General features: G+C 39.7%; 1 protein-coding gene across 9 annotated transcripts in view; it reads left to right on the forward strand.

The window, feature by feature from the left end:
• The window catches only part of TRAK1 (trafficking kinesin protein 1), a 127,694-nt gene that overhangs the window by 77,411 nt on the left and 34,183 nt on the right, over positions 1-16,100 (forward strand). For 8 of the 9 annotated variants that reach the window (XM_048299868.1, XM_048299851.1, XM_048299862.1 and 5 more), the window contains 2 exons: positions 10,703-10,779; positions 13,934-14,050. In XM_048299868.1, coding sequence (XP_048155825.1) covers positions 10,729-10,779; positions 13,934-14,050 — 168 coding nt within the window. In that variant the 5' untranslated portion in view covers positions 10,703-10,728. Of the gene's footprint in view, positions 1-1,699; positions 2,158-10,702; positions 10,780-13,933; positions 14,051-16,100 lie in introns of those variants that run through there. The other variant, XM_048299878.1, reaches the window with a different exon arrangement.

Below are 16,100 nucleotides of genomic sequence, written 5' to 3' on the forward strand. Positions count from 1 at the left end.
CACTTTCTCTCAGCTTTTGAATGTCAGAGTCCTCTTGTGTGGCATGAGTTGATATTAGTCACAGTTCAGAAGCCAACTGTGGGAATATTCACTTACTCTCTGTATATTGTCATGTATTTTGGGCAGCAACATGCCTGCTTTCGATGTGTCCTTCATAAACTAGGTGGTTGGCTGTAGTTGAGTGCTTGTCAGGAGTACTAAAACTGCAGCATGTTTGGCAGGGTGACTTTTCTGTCCCTAAGCTTTAAAAGGTGCTTCTTGCATTCTTTTAGTATGATGTATTGTTTTGGTTACTCTCTCAATTTCCATTTTCTAGCTATTACTGTAATGTGATAAATTGACACTGAATAGCAAGTAGGCACTTAAGACCCTTACTGTCTGATTGTAAGTATTTTTTTAATAGAGCTGATTCAAGGCACAGAAAAGCTCTAGGAAACTAGAAGTAATTCTCATTATTACTAAAATGATATCTTTTAATGTAATCATTTGGGAGAAAGGGACAGTCCTATTTTTTCCCCCAGCTGAGTTCTTGAGGTCATTGCTGCTGTTGAATATTGCAGTAAATTTTGGCTGTCAAGGCTCAAGTTGCCTTGAGTAGCAAGATAATTTTTATTCAGAAATGAGTGTTTCTTTCTGCAGCAACCACTTATGTGTATTTCATACCCTTTGGCTTATTTCTATAAACATTGTTGTTTGCATATAAGTATCAGGAGTTTAAAACGTAGAACAGAATCATTCATCATTATTGTATAAAAGTAGTTGGTTCCCATCTCATACTACTCCCTTCTTCCTCAGCACCAGAGAAATGGTAATAGAAAAATTGTTCCTACATGACCCAAGCTGTTACGTTCTGCTGGCTTATAATGTAGTGTTTGTCCGTCTATTCCTAGCAGTTATGTCCCTTCAGGGGATGATGAGGTGCCTTTGCCTTGCAGTGCCCCACTTTGCCTGCAAATGCTTTGCCCCATGATGTGGATAGGAATGCTTTAGCAGCAAAAGGGTGCCTGCTTGCTGCTGCAAGTAAGGGAGGCAACCTGGCAAACATTAAATACCTGTGGCTACAAAAAATTAAATAAGAAAGTTAGCCTGCCCTATGTATGTAGTCAAGATTAGCAAACACAACCTGTTGGAAAACAAGAGGTTTGAGCACAGGAAATTTGTTTCTTGTTGAACAAAGAAGAGATGCATGCACCCTTGAAAATTAACTAGGATGCCATAAGTGGACTTGTGAGGTATTTCTTTTCTCACAGCAGACTGAAGAGAAAAATTACTGTGGAAAATACGGTATTTGACAGCTAATGTGATATGTCATTTAAGTTCTTTGTACCGGTATAATCTCTTCTTAATAAAAGCAATAAAAAAGCTCCTTTCCCCAGCCTAATTCTTCACGCGGTGGTTTTAGCGTGTGGTGGATTCTGCAGTCAGACTTTACTGCACAATAGCCCTGGGTATCAGGATCTCTCTGCTGGGTGGGATTGGCTGTGTGTGAGCACAGGCTCAGGCTGTTCACAGCTCCGGTGAGGTCTTGATGCATTGGGTAACTCGAGAGGTGATTTATGACTCTGTGACGGTGCACACCCTTCCCCAGGTGTGACAGTCAGAGGCTGGGTCAGACTTCCGTGTTGAGACACTTGTGGGGAGCTACCACTTCACTCATAAGAGCAGGGGCTGAAGAGAGAGAGCCTTGTTGACATGAGGAGTGTCAGGGAGGGGCTTTCAGCCCAGTAGCTTTGTCTGAAATACGTTGGGGGCTTTTGAGCAGAAACTGGCTACTGTCAGAGCTGGTCTGAGGAGCAACATAAACCTTCTAGTAATTATTAGACAGATGGTCTCTTCCCTCCTCCACCCCATCTGTACAACACAAAGCTGTTGCACTGAGGACAAATACTCAGTTGCTCTGGAGTTCCTTAGCTGAGCATGTGAGTGAGGAAAGATGGTATCCTGCTTTGTGGAGACCTTGCTTTGCTCTCCCCAAAGATACAGCCTACGAGGGAATGACTTCCCATCGCCTGTGAGACTAAGGCATCATTTCGTGTCTGTCTGGGATAACTGCAGCAATGTCAGTAAACGAAGAGGAAAGCTATGAATATGACTATGAAAAGGAAAATGAGAGGGAACGCACTTCTGACAGGCAGAGCCTTGATATCTTGGAAGAAGGTACTTTTCACCTTGTTTTTAATCTTTCATGGTAGTAGCACCTGGCAACATATAAGTGATGTGAGTGGTATTTGTGGATTAAATACACCAAATTTTGTGTTTTACATAGGTAGCCAGTACATTTGGATGAAAAATTCATCTAGCATCTAAATCAGATAAACCTTAATTTATGTATACTTCTTTAAAGAGGAAATGCATGATCAACAGATGTAGGCTGTGCAATACCTATTTTATAATGGAATAGGAATTGGGAAATTTTCTCTCTCTGGAATTGTGTAGTGCAGTTTTTTATATACGCACCATGTGTGTCTTATGAAACTGTGTATTTTAGGTTGTCATTGCCAGCAGGTGCTTCTAGAACAGAGCAGCAATTTTGTGCTTATCCATGAGTTTGAAAGCGCATAGACGGAAATAATCCAAGTGTGGGTCTTATGATTTAAATTTTCAATAAAAAACCAACCCAAAAATCTTGTCGTACTTTCTGTAAATAATGGGCAACTGGCCCATTCAGATGGAAATGGGAATGTATGTGCTTTGAAAATCCTCCTGTGCCCCTGCTGTATTGAGGGGGTACCTATTCTAGGGCTGCTTCCAGCCAATCTGGCAGCCTTTTTCAGGGTTTCAGGTAGCAAAAGCTGAATGCACCATTCCTGTTGTTTCATGTGCTATAAATTTTGCTCTGAAACAGAAGTTTTATGGTAAAGAATTGTTACTTCCAAATAAACTATTGTAAAGCTGATGTAAGGATGCTTTGAAGGATTGTTAGCGCAGAGAATGCAATGTGCTGTGAATTTACATCCTTGTTCACCTCGTGGTTAACAGTTCCTGTGTCCAGAGTCTTGGTGAATGAACCATGCTCTTTGAATCCCATTGCACAGAATTTTCCTGTAAAAATTCCCTCACAATCAAATATCCCACCTGGTTTTCAGACTTGTGTGTCTGTGCAAAAAAGAAAGGTGCTGAAGAAAATACTGGTAAAAAGAAAATTTAAAACTGGGGATTGGAATGGAGAGGAAGTTTATCAAGAGAGGCCAGCTGACATTTTTTAATATTTTTTCTCCTATTTTTTTAGCGATTAAATAATTGCAGAAGCATACCTCATGCTGTTCTTATTCTTTCTGCTGACTTTACCTTTCATCCAGATCTAACAGTCTGAAGCTGTTCTTGTTGATTTTGAGAAGGGGGGGAAAAGAGCTGGGTTCTGTCTGTGGTAAATTTAGCCCTGTCTTTCTACAGTGCCTTCCTCTCAAAAGCTCAGTATGTGTTTGAAATGTCTTCTAAAGATGCCTTCTCTTCTCCACCTCTGCATTCATGTCACCTACACACTGAGTGTAGCAGAGATACAGATGCACAAAACCGATATATATGGTACTTCTATACATCTTTGCACGTGGGAGTGCTTGCAAAGTGTAGTATTTCTGTAGAATGGATGAGTCAGTCCATTCTATAAGTGGCTGGAAACACCAGCATGTAGCCTTTTCATGCTGAACAAAAGAAACGTTTTAGCTACCATTTATCTGGCTGTAAATCTGGTACCAGAAATGGGAAATCAGAGGATATGCTTCACTTGAACTATTTATAGTTATTGAAAGGAAGAGGAAAAAACCTCTGTAATTAAGACTCCTTAACTGTTTGGCCTATTCCACGTGCAGCATGCATCCTCACTTCTTGACCATCATAGTCATTTTGATGTAGTGAGGTTTTTCTCTGTCCCAACATTTAAATGCTGTAAGTTCCCTCAGCCCTGTTTCTGGAGCCCATCACAGAACTAAAGTTACGCCTGGCGGTGTTACGGTCGGCTCTCTTGATGACAGTGAAAGCCACCTTCATAAAGACCTGGGCAGAACAGTCCTGGGGTTGCTTTGGAATTATAAAGTTGCCTGACAGCAGTATGTTTACTTTTCATTTGATAAGCTGGCCTCAGGGCAGACTGCAGTGAAACTTTGCTCAGGGATATATGTTGATAGAGTCTACTGTAAAGTTTTTCTTCGTAAAGGAACCTGAGCTGTGAAAGGACAACCTGTCAGCTTTCTCTGATTAGTGATTCGCTGTGTCAGCTGTTTCTGAAAGGGAGCTGTGTTTGTTTTGATTCTTGCTTTTGCAGGTGGGAGAGGAAAAGACTCTGACCTACATAGGACCTATGATGGCAGCCATTTCCATTTACTAATGTAGTAGTTTAAAAGTCCTCTTTATCTAAAGTACTTAGTAAATGCAGGCAAAGAATCTGTCTCAAGTTGAATTAAAAAGAAAAAAAGTCTTGGAATCACTATTAAAATCTTAACTCAGGCACTCCAGGGGTCTGACTTTCAGAAAATGTAAATGTACAATAGGATGGAGGCCCATCAGAGCTCTGGGATCTGTCAATGCTAAAGCAAAAAAGATGGAGAGGAGTCATTCTTGAAAGCTTTGGCACAATCATTCCCTCCCAAGGGATAGGAAAAATCGCATATTTAAGAAAGGAGATAGCTGAGAATGTGTGGCTTACGGGCTTGTAACTTCATTTTAGGATTTTTAAAGATATACAGTCCAGATCCTGGTTTAAATCTTTCACCAATTTAATAGTTACATTGTCTGCAGTCCAGACATTTCTTGACAAGAAATGAATGGAAGAGAATGTCAAGACAGTAACTCAGTGGCTAGTAGTAAAAAATCCTGCAAAAAAAGTTTTAACTTTCAAGAGAACAGCTATGCTGTGCTGTGTCTGTAAATTATGTATGCATTAAGGCAGTTAAGAGAATTAAGGTGAATTCTCTCCAGAGACTTCTTCCTTGTTTCACATTGTGTCTGTATTTTCCAAGTTAGCACATTTGATCTATGTTTATGCTAATAGAAGGAACAAGTGTCTGATGCTCTTTTTGAAATTTCTTTTAACTTTGTTTTTCATTCATCACAAAATTTGATGCAGTTCATGTCCTACTTAGAGGAAGTACTTTGAAATTATTCACTGCCTGAGGTTTCAGGCAGAGGCTTTAGAAAAGAAGTAAGAGCAAAGTGGTGGGGTTTTTTTGCGAACCTGAGGTTAAGTAATAACAAAGGTTTGTATGTGAGGTTTTAATATTGGATTTGCTAAGCTATTTGAATACCCTATGAGATAAATGGCAGTAAACAAACACTCCTTGAACCATAGCCTTAAACAGCAAGATAAAATCTCTTCTTCCGGAAGAATCAGTACCTGCAGCTTAATACTAAAAGATTATTTTTCAAACTGTGCCATTGAAATAACAGTAAGCCAGGCTGTAACATCTGAAGAAGACAAAAACCAAATCTGTTGGATTGTCTGTTGAACTTGCTGACTGAGTATGTATCACTCGCAGCATCATGTTCTTCCAGACTCCTGCACGGAGCTCGCCCACAGTGTGACCTGACAGTTGTGAAGCAGTTGGCTCGCTGTGACCGCTCCTTATCCCTCTAACCAGGGTCACAGTCACCTGCTGACCTCCCTGTCTGCCTTGTGGAGTGACTGGCCTGCTCCCTGCTTGGGGAGTGCGGGGGCAGGCTGGGGGAACTGCTGGGGTGTTATGTTAGGATTTGGACTTCTAGCAAGCTGTCACTCAGAAGCACATTCTTCAAGCTCTGGTGACAGTAGTATCTTAAAATTTTTAAGCTCTTTAGATGGGCATATTCTTTTAGGGCTGTCTCAAATGTGGCGGGCAACAGCAGATCTGAAGCTTCTGCCCCATTGTAGCCAGGGCTGCCAAAAGCACATTGGAGGAGAAGCTACCGTGTTTATCTTTAACTGTGGAAAATCTTTCTAGTCTGGGTCAGTAACAGCTGGCAGCACATTTGAGGTATAGTTTTCCTGAGTTTATTTGAGACGTAATATACCTAATATGGCACAGTTTCAGAATTCCACATGTGCTTGGCTCAAGTAATGTAGTGCTCACAGTAACCTGTGCCAGAGGATAACTATCAGTGGCTCTGGAACTGAAGCTGTAATTTTTAGCGGGTGCTTTATCCCTGAAGTGTAAAAAGAGCCTTTGAGAGTTGAATCCATCGAGGAGTCTGAGTCTGCCAGGGCCTTTGATGGCTAACGCTTGCCAAGTGGCAGCTGGGAGCACGGCTGTTCAGTCAGATTTGCCGTGTGTGTGTTCTGTGTGGCTCCATGTGCAACATTTAGGATGCGATGCCCTTGTGATTGTATCTTTGGTGTTTGGACAGAGCTGTGAGTGGAGGGGAGCAAGACAAGCTGTTTGTGAGGCAGGGCTTGTCATGACTGAGCAAGAGTATAGCAGACCTTGCCATAGTTAAAGGCTTTGGGTAGGGAACTGTTACGAAAAAAAAGTGCTCTCCGCTCCTGCCACCTTGCCAGTAAGAAGCATGAGTGTTTAAATGGCAGGAGATCTGTGCTCCATGAACAACATTCATTTCCCCTGATGGAGTTTCTGATGAAGTAAATTTTGGTAGTAGGGAAATCATCGTGCACTAGCGCCTTCCCTGTTAGGCTCTATAATTATACAGGTCAATATTATCTGCCCCAGAAGTGAAATTTACAATAACATCTTGGCCCTCTTATGTTTCCCAGTAGTTAGAAATAGATGGGAAGAGGAGCAGTGGGAGCTGGGCTTTCCTCTTCAGCAGTTGCTGCTCTCTTTTAGTCCTTTAGTTCATCCCTGGCTGATGGGTCTCAAAAATGGAGAGGGAGAATGCATTGAGGAGGGATGCAGGGAGCAGGAGCTGAGCATACTTGTGAGTGCTGGCTCCAGTGTTATTTTTTTCCTTTGTTCCACTTGAATCCTTTCTTTGGTAGGTGGTGGCTCATTGCAGAAGCTGCCAGTAGTGGTATTCTTGTTCTGCTTCCCTTCCATGGCTGTCTCCTCTTCCTGTAAACATCCTTTAAGTAGCATACTTGTTGAATAGGTGACTTTCAGGGAGCAATCCAGAAAGGTGCATGCACTCCTCCATCTCCCTGTGCATCTTCAGCTTGGTAATCAGTGCTCCATTAACTAGATGACAAGAAATAAATGCAGAGTAAATAAATACATCCTTTCAGCTCTACTTATGTTGGGAAACACAGGAATGTCCTTATCAGTAAATTTGCAAGCTTTACAAGGGTGTGAAGATGGTGCTAGGTACTTCAAGGCAGAGGAAATATTTGATCTGTGTAGCATTTGTCCATTTGTGTGTTTGGCTTTAAAGAAAAACCCAAACACTTTGAACTGCAAGTGTGTCCCCAGTATCATGTATTTAATGCTGTCATGAAAATAATGCGATGGGAGCTTTCTCTGTTCCTTGTTTCCTGTTTTGGATCTGTGACATTAGCTTCAAAGCACTTATCAAAACGTGGGATTTTTTAAATTATTCTTTCTTTCTGTATTGTCTATCAGCCTTCTTCATAAGCTGAGAAGTGCAAAGTATATTTTATTTGGCTGTTTGGATGCATCCATGCACTTAGACACAGTGCTCCCTATCACCCTCAAGCAAAAAACTACTGATGTGTGAGTGAGCAAAATGAGGTCAGTCATTTGGCACTGTAGGTTTTGCATTACAAGGCACTGTCCTTCATTTGCTCTTGTTTTATCTTTACAGCATCGTTACCAGGCTCTCATACTCATCAGAAATTCCAGCAGGCTAGAAACCTACTATGCCCGATCCATTAGAGATGGGGGGGTGGGGGGGGTGTGTACTTTTCCTCTGCATACTTCACGGATCACACCTCTAAATGGTTTTTTCAAAATAGTGGGTGTTTTTCACTGATAGATTTTTTTGATCACTAAAGAAATAAAAACTCCTGTACTAGGAATTGGCCAGATGTTATCTTGTAGTGTGTGGAGGTTGAATAACTAAATATTTAGACACTTCTAAGGTTTGGGGTTTTTTTAAATGATGCTTCTGAATTCCGCTCTCACCCCGACTTTTCACCTTCTCCTCCTCACAAGCCTTGATTTCTGAGTAATGGAAAGCAACACCTCTTTCCAAGTTTGCCCTCCTTCCAAAAGGAAATCCTTCCATTTAGTTAGTAGCTCTGTGTTTTCACAGGATTGTATGTAGTAGTAGTAGTAGTAGTAGTAGTAGTATGGGCAGTAGCTGACTGAAGAATTTTATTATATGCAATCTACTGAAGTTTATTTCCACTTGGAGAATAAAGAGGATGCATAAAAGAATATTTCTTCTTTGAAACCCTTTCACGTTGGCAGAGTAGTGTGTGAAGATCTCTGTTTTGACAATCACCAACAGAACTTCGACAGAAATTTCGAGGTATAAAAGCTATTGGTGACCAGATTCTACTTTGCTGCTGGTAATGTCTGTTATGATAATGCTGTGGTATTGCCTTGCCAGGCTAAAGTTTAAATGGCAAGTTCTGAAGAAATAACCCAGGGAGTATCCACACAAATCAACCTTTATCACTCTCCCAGTTGAGTGACTTTATTCTGTCTGTGGGAACACCATCCTTTTATCAGCCTGGCTGTTAGGAAGGTTATACATTTACCTGAATTGGGATGGTGTGAGGTTGCCATAGTCCTACTCAGTGGTGATTGTTAGTGCTAGGTACAGAGTTGTAATGAGCTTGCTAATGATGATGTCAAACATTATTTTATAGTAGTGATGGAATGTTGTAACCAAGGGAACTATTTAGTGTGCAGTTGTATTGGAAACCTGCTGGCGTCAGGGTTTCTGATAGGTCTTTTATGGCATGACTTATGAACTTACTATATTTAAAACAAAACTGAGTTTATGGTGATACCAGTTGGTGTGTGTGTGGATGAATAGTCTTCTGAACATTACACCTTCTGTCTTTATGTGAAGTTTGTATGGAAAACTTCTGTTTAACCCCTTTTTCAACTCTAGCCAATGCTTTCTGCAAGTTACTGCATTTTTTTTGTGGAATCCTGATTCGTCTGCTTTTGAATGATATAGCTTGTAGTTTACAGATGTACTGTATTTTTACTTCTGCAGTGGTAGAGTTATTCTTTCTACTGGTATGTTGTGTTTGTCAGGTTATTACTTTGAAGCATAAACCTTTTACTTTTACCACTTTCAGACTTGCTATTTGGATAAATGCAATTATATTTTGAATACTTTTGTATAGCATTCTTTGGAGTTCACTGGCACTACTCATGTCAATAAATATTATACATTCTTTTAGGATGTGATCCGCAAAAGTAGAATTAGAGAAACAGGAAAATAAATGAAGAAAATTAATTTCTTGCCATAGTTTAAGCAATTTTCTGATGGTTAGGTAAGGAAAAATGTCCTCCAACATTTCAATAGATATTTAAGTACTGTTGCATTTGATGTATTATCAATGTGCCTTAGTGGTGAGCAGCTGTATATTTATATATATGCAATTTGTATATTTATGAATTAGGTAGTGTTGTTTCCTTAGTGTGACAAACTGTCTCCTGCTAATGTTACTGTACAGTTCTGCTCTTTTTTTCTCCTCACTATTTAAATCCTATTAGGCCTGATCTGTCTCTTCCCCCGCCTTAGTGTGCACTAGAACAACATTAGCTTATCTGCCAGACGGAGCCTTAACTGACATTGCCAAGGGTAAATCCCCTGAAGAACAGTTCAGCCTACAACAGCCTGATAACTCATAGTCCATATGATCCCCTGAATTTCATTAACAGTCCTTTTTTCCAGAATTACAGGGTTTGAGGAAAAGGTATAGTTGAAAATAAAAAGAACAGAAGGGTAGAATAGAAAGTGCTGTTGTTTCCTGTGACTGTTGGTGAATTTTTAGAAAATTTGTTGACTTCTAGATAAGTCATTGTAGCTTCTTAAAGGATTACCTATGGTGGTAGACTGAACTTTTGAATACTTTCTTCAGTCTGATAAAACTCCTGGTTCCACCTTACTGATTAATCATCTCAACCAGTCTAAGTAAATATTTGTATGAGTGATACTGTGGTCACTGTGGTGTGGCCTGGGTATTACAAGAGCCATTTCTTATTTTGCATGTGTTTTGTACTTACTTTGCTGTCTTCTACCATAAAACCCAGTTCTTATCGACTTAATATGACAGTGTCTTTCTGATAAGCAGTGCCCCTAGCAGTATTGGAGTTGCTTATTCATGTAGTAATGCTACTGCATGTCATACAATGAGTAGGTGACACGATGGAATCCTAATTATGTATCTAAGAATATCTGTTCTGACTTCCTGGTTTTTTGTTTTTTTTTTTTTTTTTAGTAAACTCAATACATTCATCTTCAGAGAAGAAAATTTTAACATTTTAAGTTTGTTCTGCCACTGACAAAAGCAAGTGCTCATTAGAAGAGGAGCATTTGTATTCTCAGTATATCATATATAATAGTATATTGGATTTTTTTTTTTTTTTTTGAGGGCAGGTTTGGGGAGGGGGGGTGAGTTTTGTTTCTTTGTTGTTTTGTTTTGAGTTTTTAGCTCTTGATGTGCTTACCCAGAGGTTGACATAAGTGGTTTTTAAGATGAAAACTTATGCACGCCTAAATTAGAAAGATATTTCTTGCAAAGGATGGGAGTTGCACTTCAGCGATCCTTGTGGGTGTTTTCGAGCTCAGAATATTCTGTGATCCTCCCCCAGTAGTACTGCCTGTCTGATTAATGTTTTGCTTTATTTCTTTGCAGTTTTATGTGCTGAAAGAGTGGGCCAGATGACTAAAACATACAATGACATAGATGCTGTAACACGTCTTCTTGAAGAGGCAAGTATTACCTCTGTTTAAGGACCCATACACAGTATGAGAAAACAGTACTGAAATTACATGGTACCACTACTAAACATTGTTGGTAAATTGTCCTCCAGCAGGGAGGAATGTGCACTTTATCTCATTGGTAAAGTAAATATTCTTTCTAAGTAAAGATCATTTGTTTACCCTCAGTCAAATGGATTCATTACTTCTGCTTATTTTCCAGTTGAGGCCATGTAAGTTGCTCTTGGCCAAATGTTTGCCTTAATAAATGAGGAGGAGGAATCACATTAAAATGACACATATTTTTACAGTACATGTAAAACTAGGAGTATCGTTATTGATGGATATATTCTCTTCAGAAAATTATAAAAAAAGTTCACAGATGTGTATTCATAATAATTTTCTCAGATAATTTCTTTCCAGAGAAGTACATAGACAAAAAATTAGAAAATATGTAGTACTCCATTTGTCTTCTTTTCTTCTTTTCCTTATGTTTGGTTGATTTGGTTGTTTGTGGGGTTTTAATACCATTATTATTAAAATTGATATTCTTGTAATCCTTAGCACTCAAGAAATGTCAAAAAGCAACTGTCATAGTACAATGCTTATGTTCAATAAATACCATGATACTTTTTTTGACTTAAATTAGCTGGTTTTCTGCAGTAAATTTGAGCAATGATTTTCCATAGAGTGCATATGAGTAATTCTTTAGGTGAAAACTGTTAAAATTGTATTAGTTCATGGCTGACTGCAATTTAATCCTTTATACTCAATTGCTTGCTTATTGCAATAGCAATGTCGAAAATGGGGTCTTTCCAGCCAATTGGGTGGTCTGTATTCCTCTAATTCTGCAAGGAAACAAGCATGGGAATGAATGCTCACATCTCCCACCTGTTCTTGATACCCCTCAGTTCAGTACAGTCTTAATTTTATGCTTTGAGCCAAACCCATTCAAACACCTCTGTATGAAGTACTTGTTAAAACTGCTGCTTTACCCAAAAGACTTCTGGAATAATTCATCAACTTGTAGTTGTTTGGCTGAGATTTACTGCATTTGTTCAATGGCTCCTTCCAGTAATGATGGCAGCATTCTGCCAAACTGTTTCCTCCCCTTAGTCTCTGTAGCCAAACGTCTCTAGATCCAGGCATCACACAGGAGCAGTGCTTGAAGGACTTGCTTGAGCCAATGTCTTAAAGCTTTTTACGCACTTTCCTGTCTGGATGTTGGCAAGGGAAAAATATGGGAGTGTATAATATGTCAAATTTTAGTAAAACAAATACTTTTGTTTGATTTGACCATCATTTCCAATGAAATTACTCTGTTTGTAGGGATAGGTGCACTTACAGCATGTTTCTCAGTTCTCCAGATGATGATTAACACAAGAGATTGCATCCATTTGCAGAATTTAACTCCTGTTGCTTTCACACATACAAGTGAGAGAAAAAACAAAAGCTAACCCTTGTCTGTCCTTCATGTTTGCAAGCTTCAGGTGCTTGCATTAAAAATTTGATAGAGTGAAAGGTGCAGCATTTGGGAAGATAGGCAAGAGAAAATCTTGAAACAGCATGTGTGCAGAAATTTCAGAAGTCTGTGTCTGTTGCCCTGAAACTAAGGAAAGGGAGTGGCACCAGGCCTGCCTGGGTATGTGGTAAGAAGAGGAGCAGATTTCTTCATGAATCTGCTTTCTCGTCTTTTTCTAGTAATAGTGTAAATGTGTCCTGCTTCTCAGTATTATTTTTTTACACACTGCTGTAATAAATCAGTTCTTTCTCATTGTGTGAGTAAGAGAGAGGCTTGTCCCCAAACCGAGATATAGAGCTGAATAGCTAAAAATTGCATAGGAAGCCTGGGGAGGTTATTTGAAGAGCCTGGACATGCACATTCCTCAAATTGGAAGTTAAAAAACATTGCTGCTAGATAGCTCCTCCTCTGTAGGGTCAAAACCCCAGCAATATATTTTTTCCACTCAGTATTTATTAAATGAGCCAAATTACTGAACAATAACTTGGCTTAAAATATAAACCAAACGTATTGTGGATAACTTTGTGGGACCTATTTTTCTGAAAGATTGTACAAAAGATTACATAAAGATTTTATGGCTAGATAATGCCAGTAGCTTTCAATGCAAATATAAGTCTGACCTTCAGAAACCATTTGGAAAACGCTATTTGCGGATACAGCAGTGATCAATAACCTCTCTTTTTATTTACTGGTTATTATATAACTTTTTTTTTTTTCCATTATGAAAGTGTCTTCCTTCAAATTCATTGACTTCAAATCCGTGTGAGCAGTAGCTGTAGATTTTGTAAGCTTTGTCACTAACATAGGCATGACATAAGGTAGCATCTAGTCATAAAATCTGGATGGTAGTTAGGGGCAGTAAGTAAGCCCCAAACAGTATTTTCAGTGACAGGAAGAAAATTCTTCCTCAAATGGTGTTGAACTAAGGGTTACGTTAGGGGGTTAACCACAGCACCATTTTACCACTATTTAAAAAACCTAGTAGTGAAATAAGAAAATGATAAATAGAAATGCCTAATGAATAGTGCAAAATTCTACACAGTTTATCATCCTCTCCCAGGCAGATCACAATCCCATGTATCTAGCTTCTGCAAGGCTGAGACATCCATATGTACATGTCATCAACAGGATAAGCTTCTAGGTTTTATCGGTACCTGCGGTGAACTGTCAAGACAGGTGATTTCCAGTACTGTGCTCATAGAGGAGAGAGAAGAAGTGGCTGGGCATGACATGAGAGTGGCTACTTAATGTAGGTTGGGGTATCTGCAAAAAGGAAACAGTTTTTGTACGAAAGCACTAATGGTTGGCATACACAAATATAGGAGCTGAACATTCATTGTGGTGGAACTGGCTTCTACTCCTGCATAGATTACTGCCTTTTATTTCTAGGTGGAGCAAGTGGAAACTGAAGAATGCTTTGAGAGAGGGTCAGTCTTTTCTGAATAATGCTGTTTTAACATATTCAAGAGTAGAAAAGGAAAATTAGCAAAAAACCCCAAATAAACCTTCACAGAAGGAAAAAGCCATTTTATTGTTGAAGTGTTTGGTCCTTCCCTTTCATGGCAATTTTACCCTCCCCTCTGATCCTTTGGTGATTAAAAAAAAAAAAATTGAAATTAGCTTTCTATTCTTAATGCTTCACAGAAAGAACGGGACTTAGAATTAGCTGCTCGGATTGGCCAGTCGCTGTTAAAAAAGAATAAATCACTGACAGAAAGAAATGATTTCCTGGAGGAGCAAGTAGAACATATCAGAGAAGAGGTAAGATTTTTATGCCTGAATGCTGTATGATGGGGGGAATTTTCTGTTCTTGTCCATACATTTGGCTGTGGGCAGCCTGCTCCAGTGTCTGACCACCCTCACTGATAAAAATTTCTTCCTTACATCTAGTCTAAATCTGCTCTCCTTTGGTTTAAAACTATTACCCCTTGTCCTATCACAACAGTCCTTGCTAAAAAGTCTGTCTCCATCATCCTTATAAACCCCATTGAAGTACTGAAAGTCTGCAATAAGGTCTCCCCAGAGCGTTATCTTCTCCATGCCGAACAACCCCAACATTCTCAGCCTTCCCTTATAGGAGAAGGAATATTTTTGTGGCCCTCCTCTGGACCTGCTTGAACAGGTCCATGTCTATCTTGTCCTGAGGACCCCAGAGATGGGTGCTCACCAGAGTACAGTAGAGGAGGAGCATCACTTCTCTTGACCTGTTAGCCATGCCTCTTTTGATGCAGCCCAGGGTATGCACCCATTGGTGTGATCAGTAAAACACACCAGAAAGCATATATCATTTCAAGTAGCACCTGTGCTTTAAAAGAGCTCTTTATCTAGAAGTACAACTGTCACTAAACTCCAACTCTAATAACTGAGCTAGGAGCAAATGTTGTTGCTTCTGTTCTGGGACAGTGACCTTGGATTTTGAGTCTCATCCATATGTGGTTTTGAGCAAGACAGAGAGCAGGAGAACAATGAACCACAGTAGATTAAAAACTTCAGAAATGGTTCATAATTAACACTGCTCGGGGGTGTGAGATGTTGCGTTATAGCCCTGAGATGGGCTGGAGGATAAACTGCAGATGGAGTGATTGCTCGTGTGTGATAAATGATGGTGGAGCACACATGATGAAATAATATCCTTTGACGTGGCCTACCCTTTTTGGCATGGAAAACTAGTTCTCTTCTGTCCCAAAGGAGTGCTGTTGCTTGCTGCCCAAGTCCCATCAGGAGGCAGACCGATTTATTCTTGTATTGGTCAGTATGACATGTACTAGGTATGTGCAAGGTGACTGAGTAGGACTGTGCATTCATGTCATCCATCCAGAGTGGAAAATTTGCTGGAGGAAGGTGGAGGACAGAGACAAGCTGCCTCTGTCCACGTCTGTTTTTATTTAGTGGGACTGAGGAGCAGCATTAGGAAAAGTGCCACCAGAAATAAGCCTCTTACCAGGTGGCTTGGTATGTTGGGCCATATGTTCTGTCAACAGCCCTCTTTCACACTGTTATTTTGACTCCTTCAGAAACCGATGCTTTTGAGGCAGAGCTCATCAGAATTTAAAGTCATGACACTTTTGTGTATTGAAAATCTGTCTTCAGTAGGTTGCAGATTTTCTATTAAAACTGAATTTTGAATATTTGAACAGAACAGTAACTAAGACAACTGTCTTTAAAGGCAAGAGATAAGAGAAAAGAATTTATTTGGTATTTCTAAAGTTCTGTAAAAATTGTCTAAAAATTGTTTGTCAGGGAGATAGGAGTTTTCTGTAATACAGGGACACATTTTTTCTGGTGTGTGGTATAAAATTAAGGTTTTATTGGTGTATGTGTTATGGCATGGATAATTTAGCTTTATATCTCTTTGACCTTTGTCATGACAAAACCTTCTGTCCCTCCCATTAAGCAGGCTGAGGTTTTCCTGTGTGCTGGTAACATGCCACATTGACAGGGACACGTCAAAGTAATAAAGACCTGTGCAAAACGCATCAGATTCTTGGGTTTGTCTTTTGAGTTCTTAGGTGCTGCTTAGTTTAAGAAGGGGCTGTGATTATGTTCAGTAAAAACTGATGTAACCGAGATTTTTGCTGTAGTGCACTAGGGAACAAAAGATGAGTGGACTGAAGCAAGCACTGTAGCGTGTGCACAGACATTTCAGTCTCAGCGTACTGTTTCAGTATTATATTCTAGAAGCATAAACATTATACTGAGGAAACTTTCTTAATTGTAAAGTATTTTGGTTGCAGAGATGGGTGTCTGCCTTTTCAGCAGCAGAGTGTAGTTCCCAGGTACAGTGTGTCTATCTACTGTTCTGTAAGAATGC

This window comes from Corvus hawaiiensis, chromosome 1 (genome assembly GCF_020740725.1).
Source record: "Corvus hawaiiensis isolate bCorHaw1 chromosome 1, bCorHaw1.pri.cur, whole genome shotgun sequence".
Classification (NCBI taxonomy): Eukaryota; Metazoa; Chordata; class Aves; order Passeriformes; family Corvidae; genus Corvus; species Corvus hawaiiensis.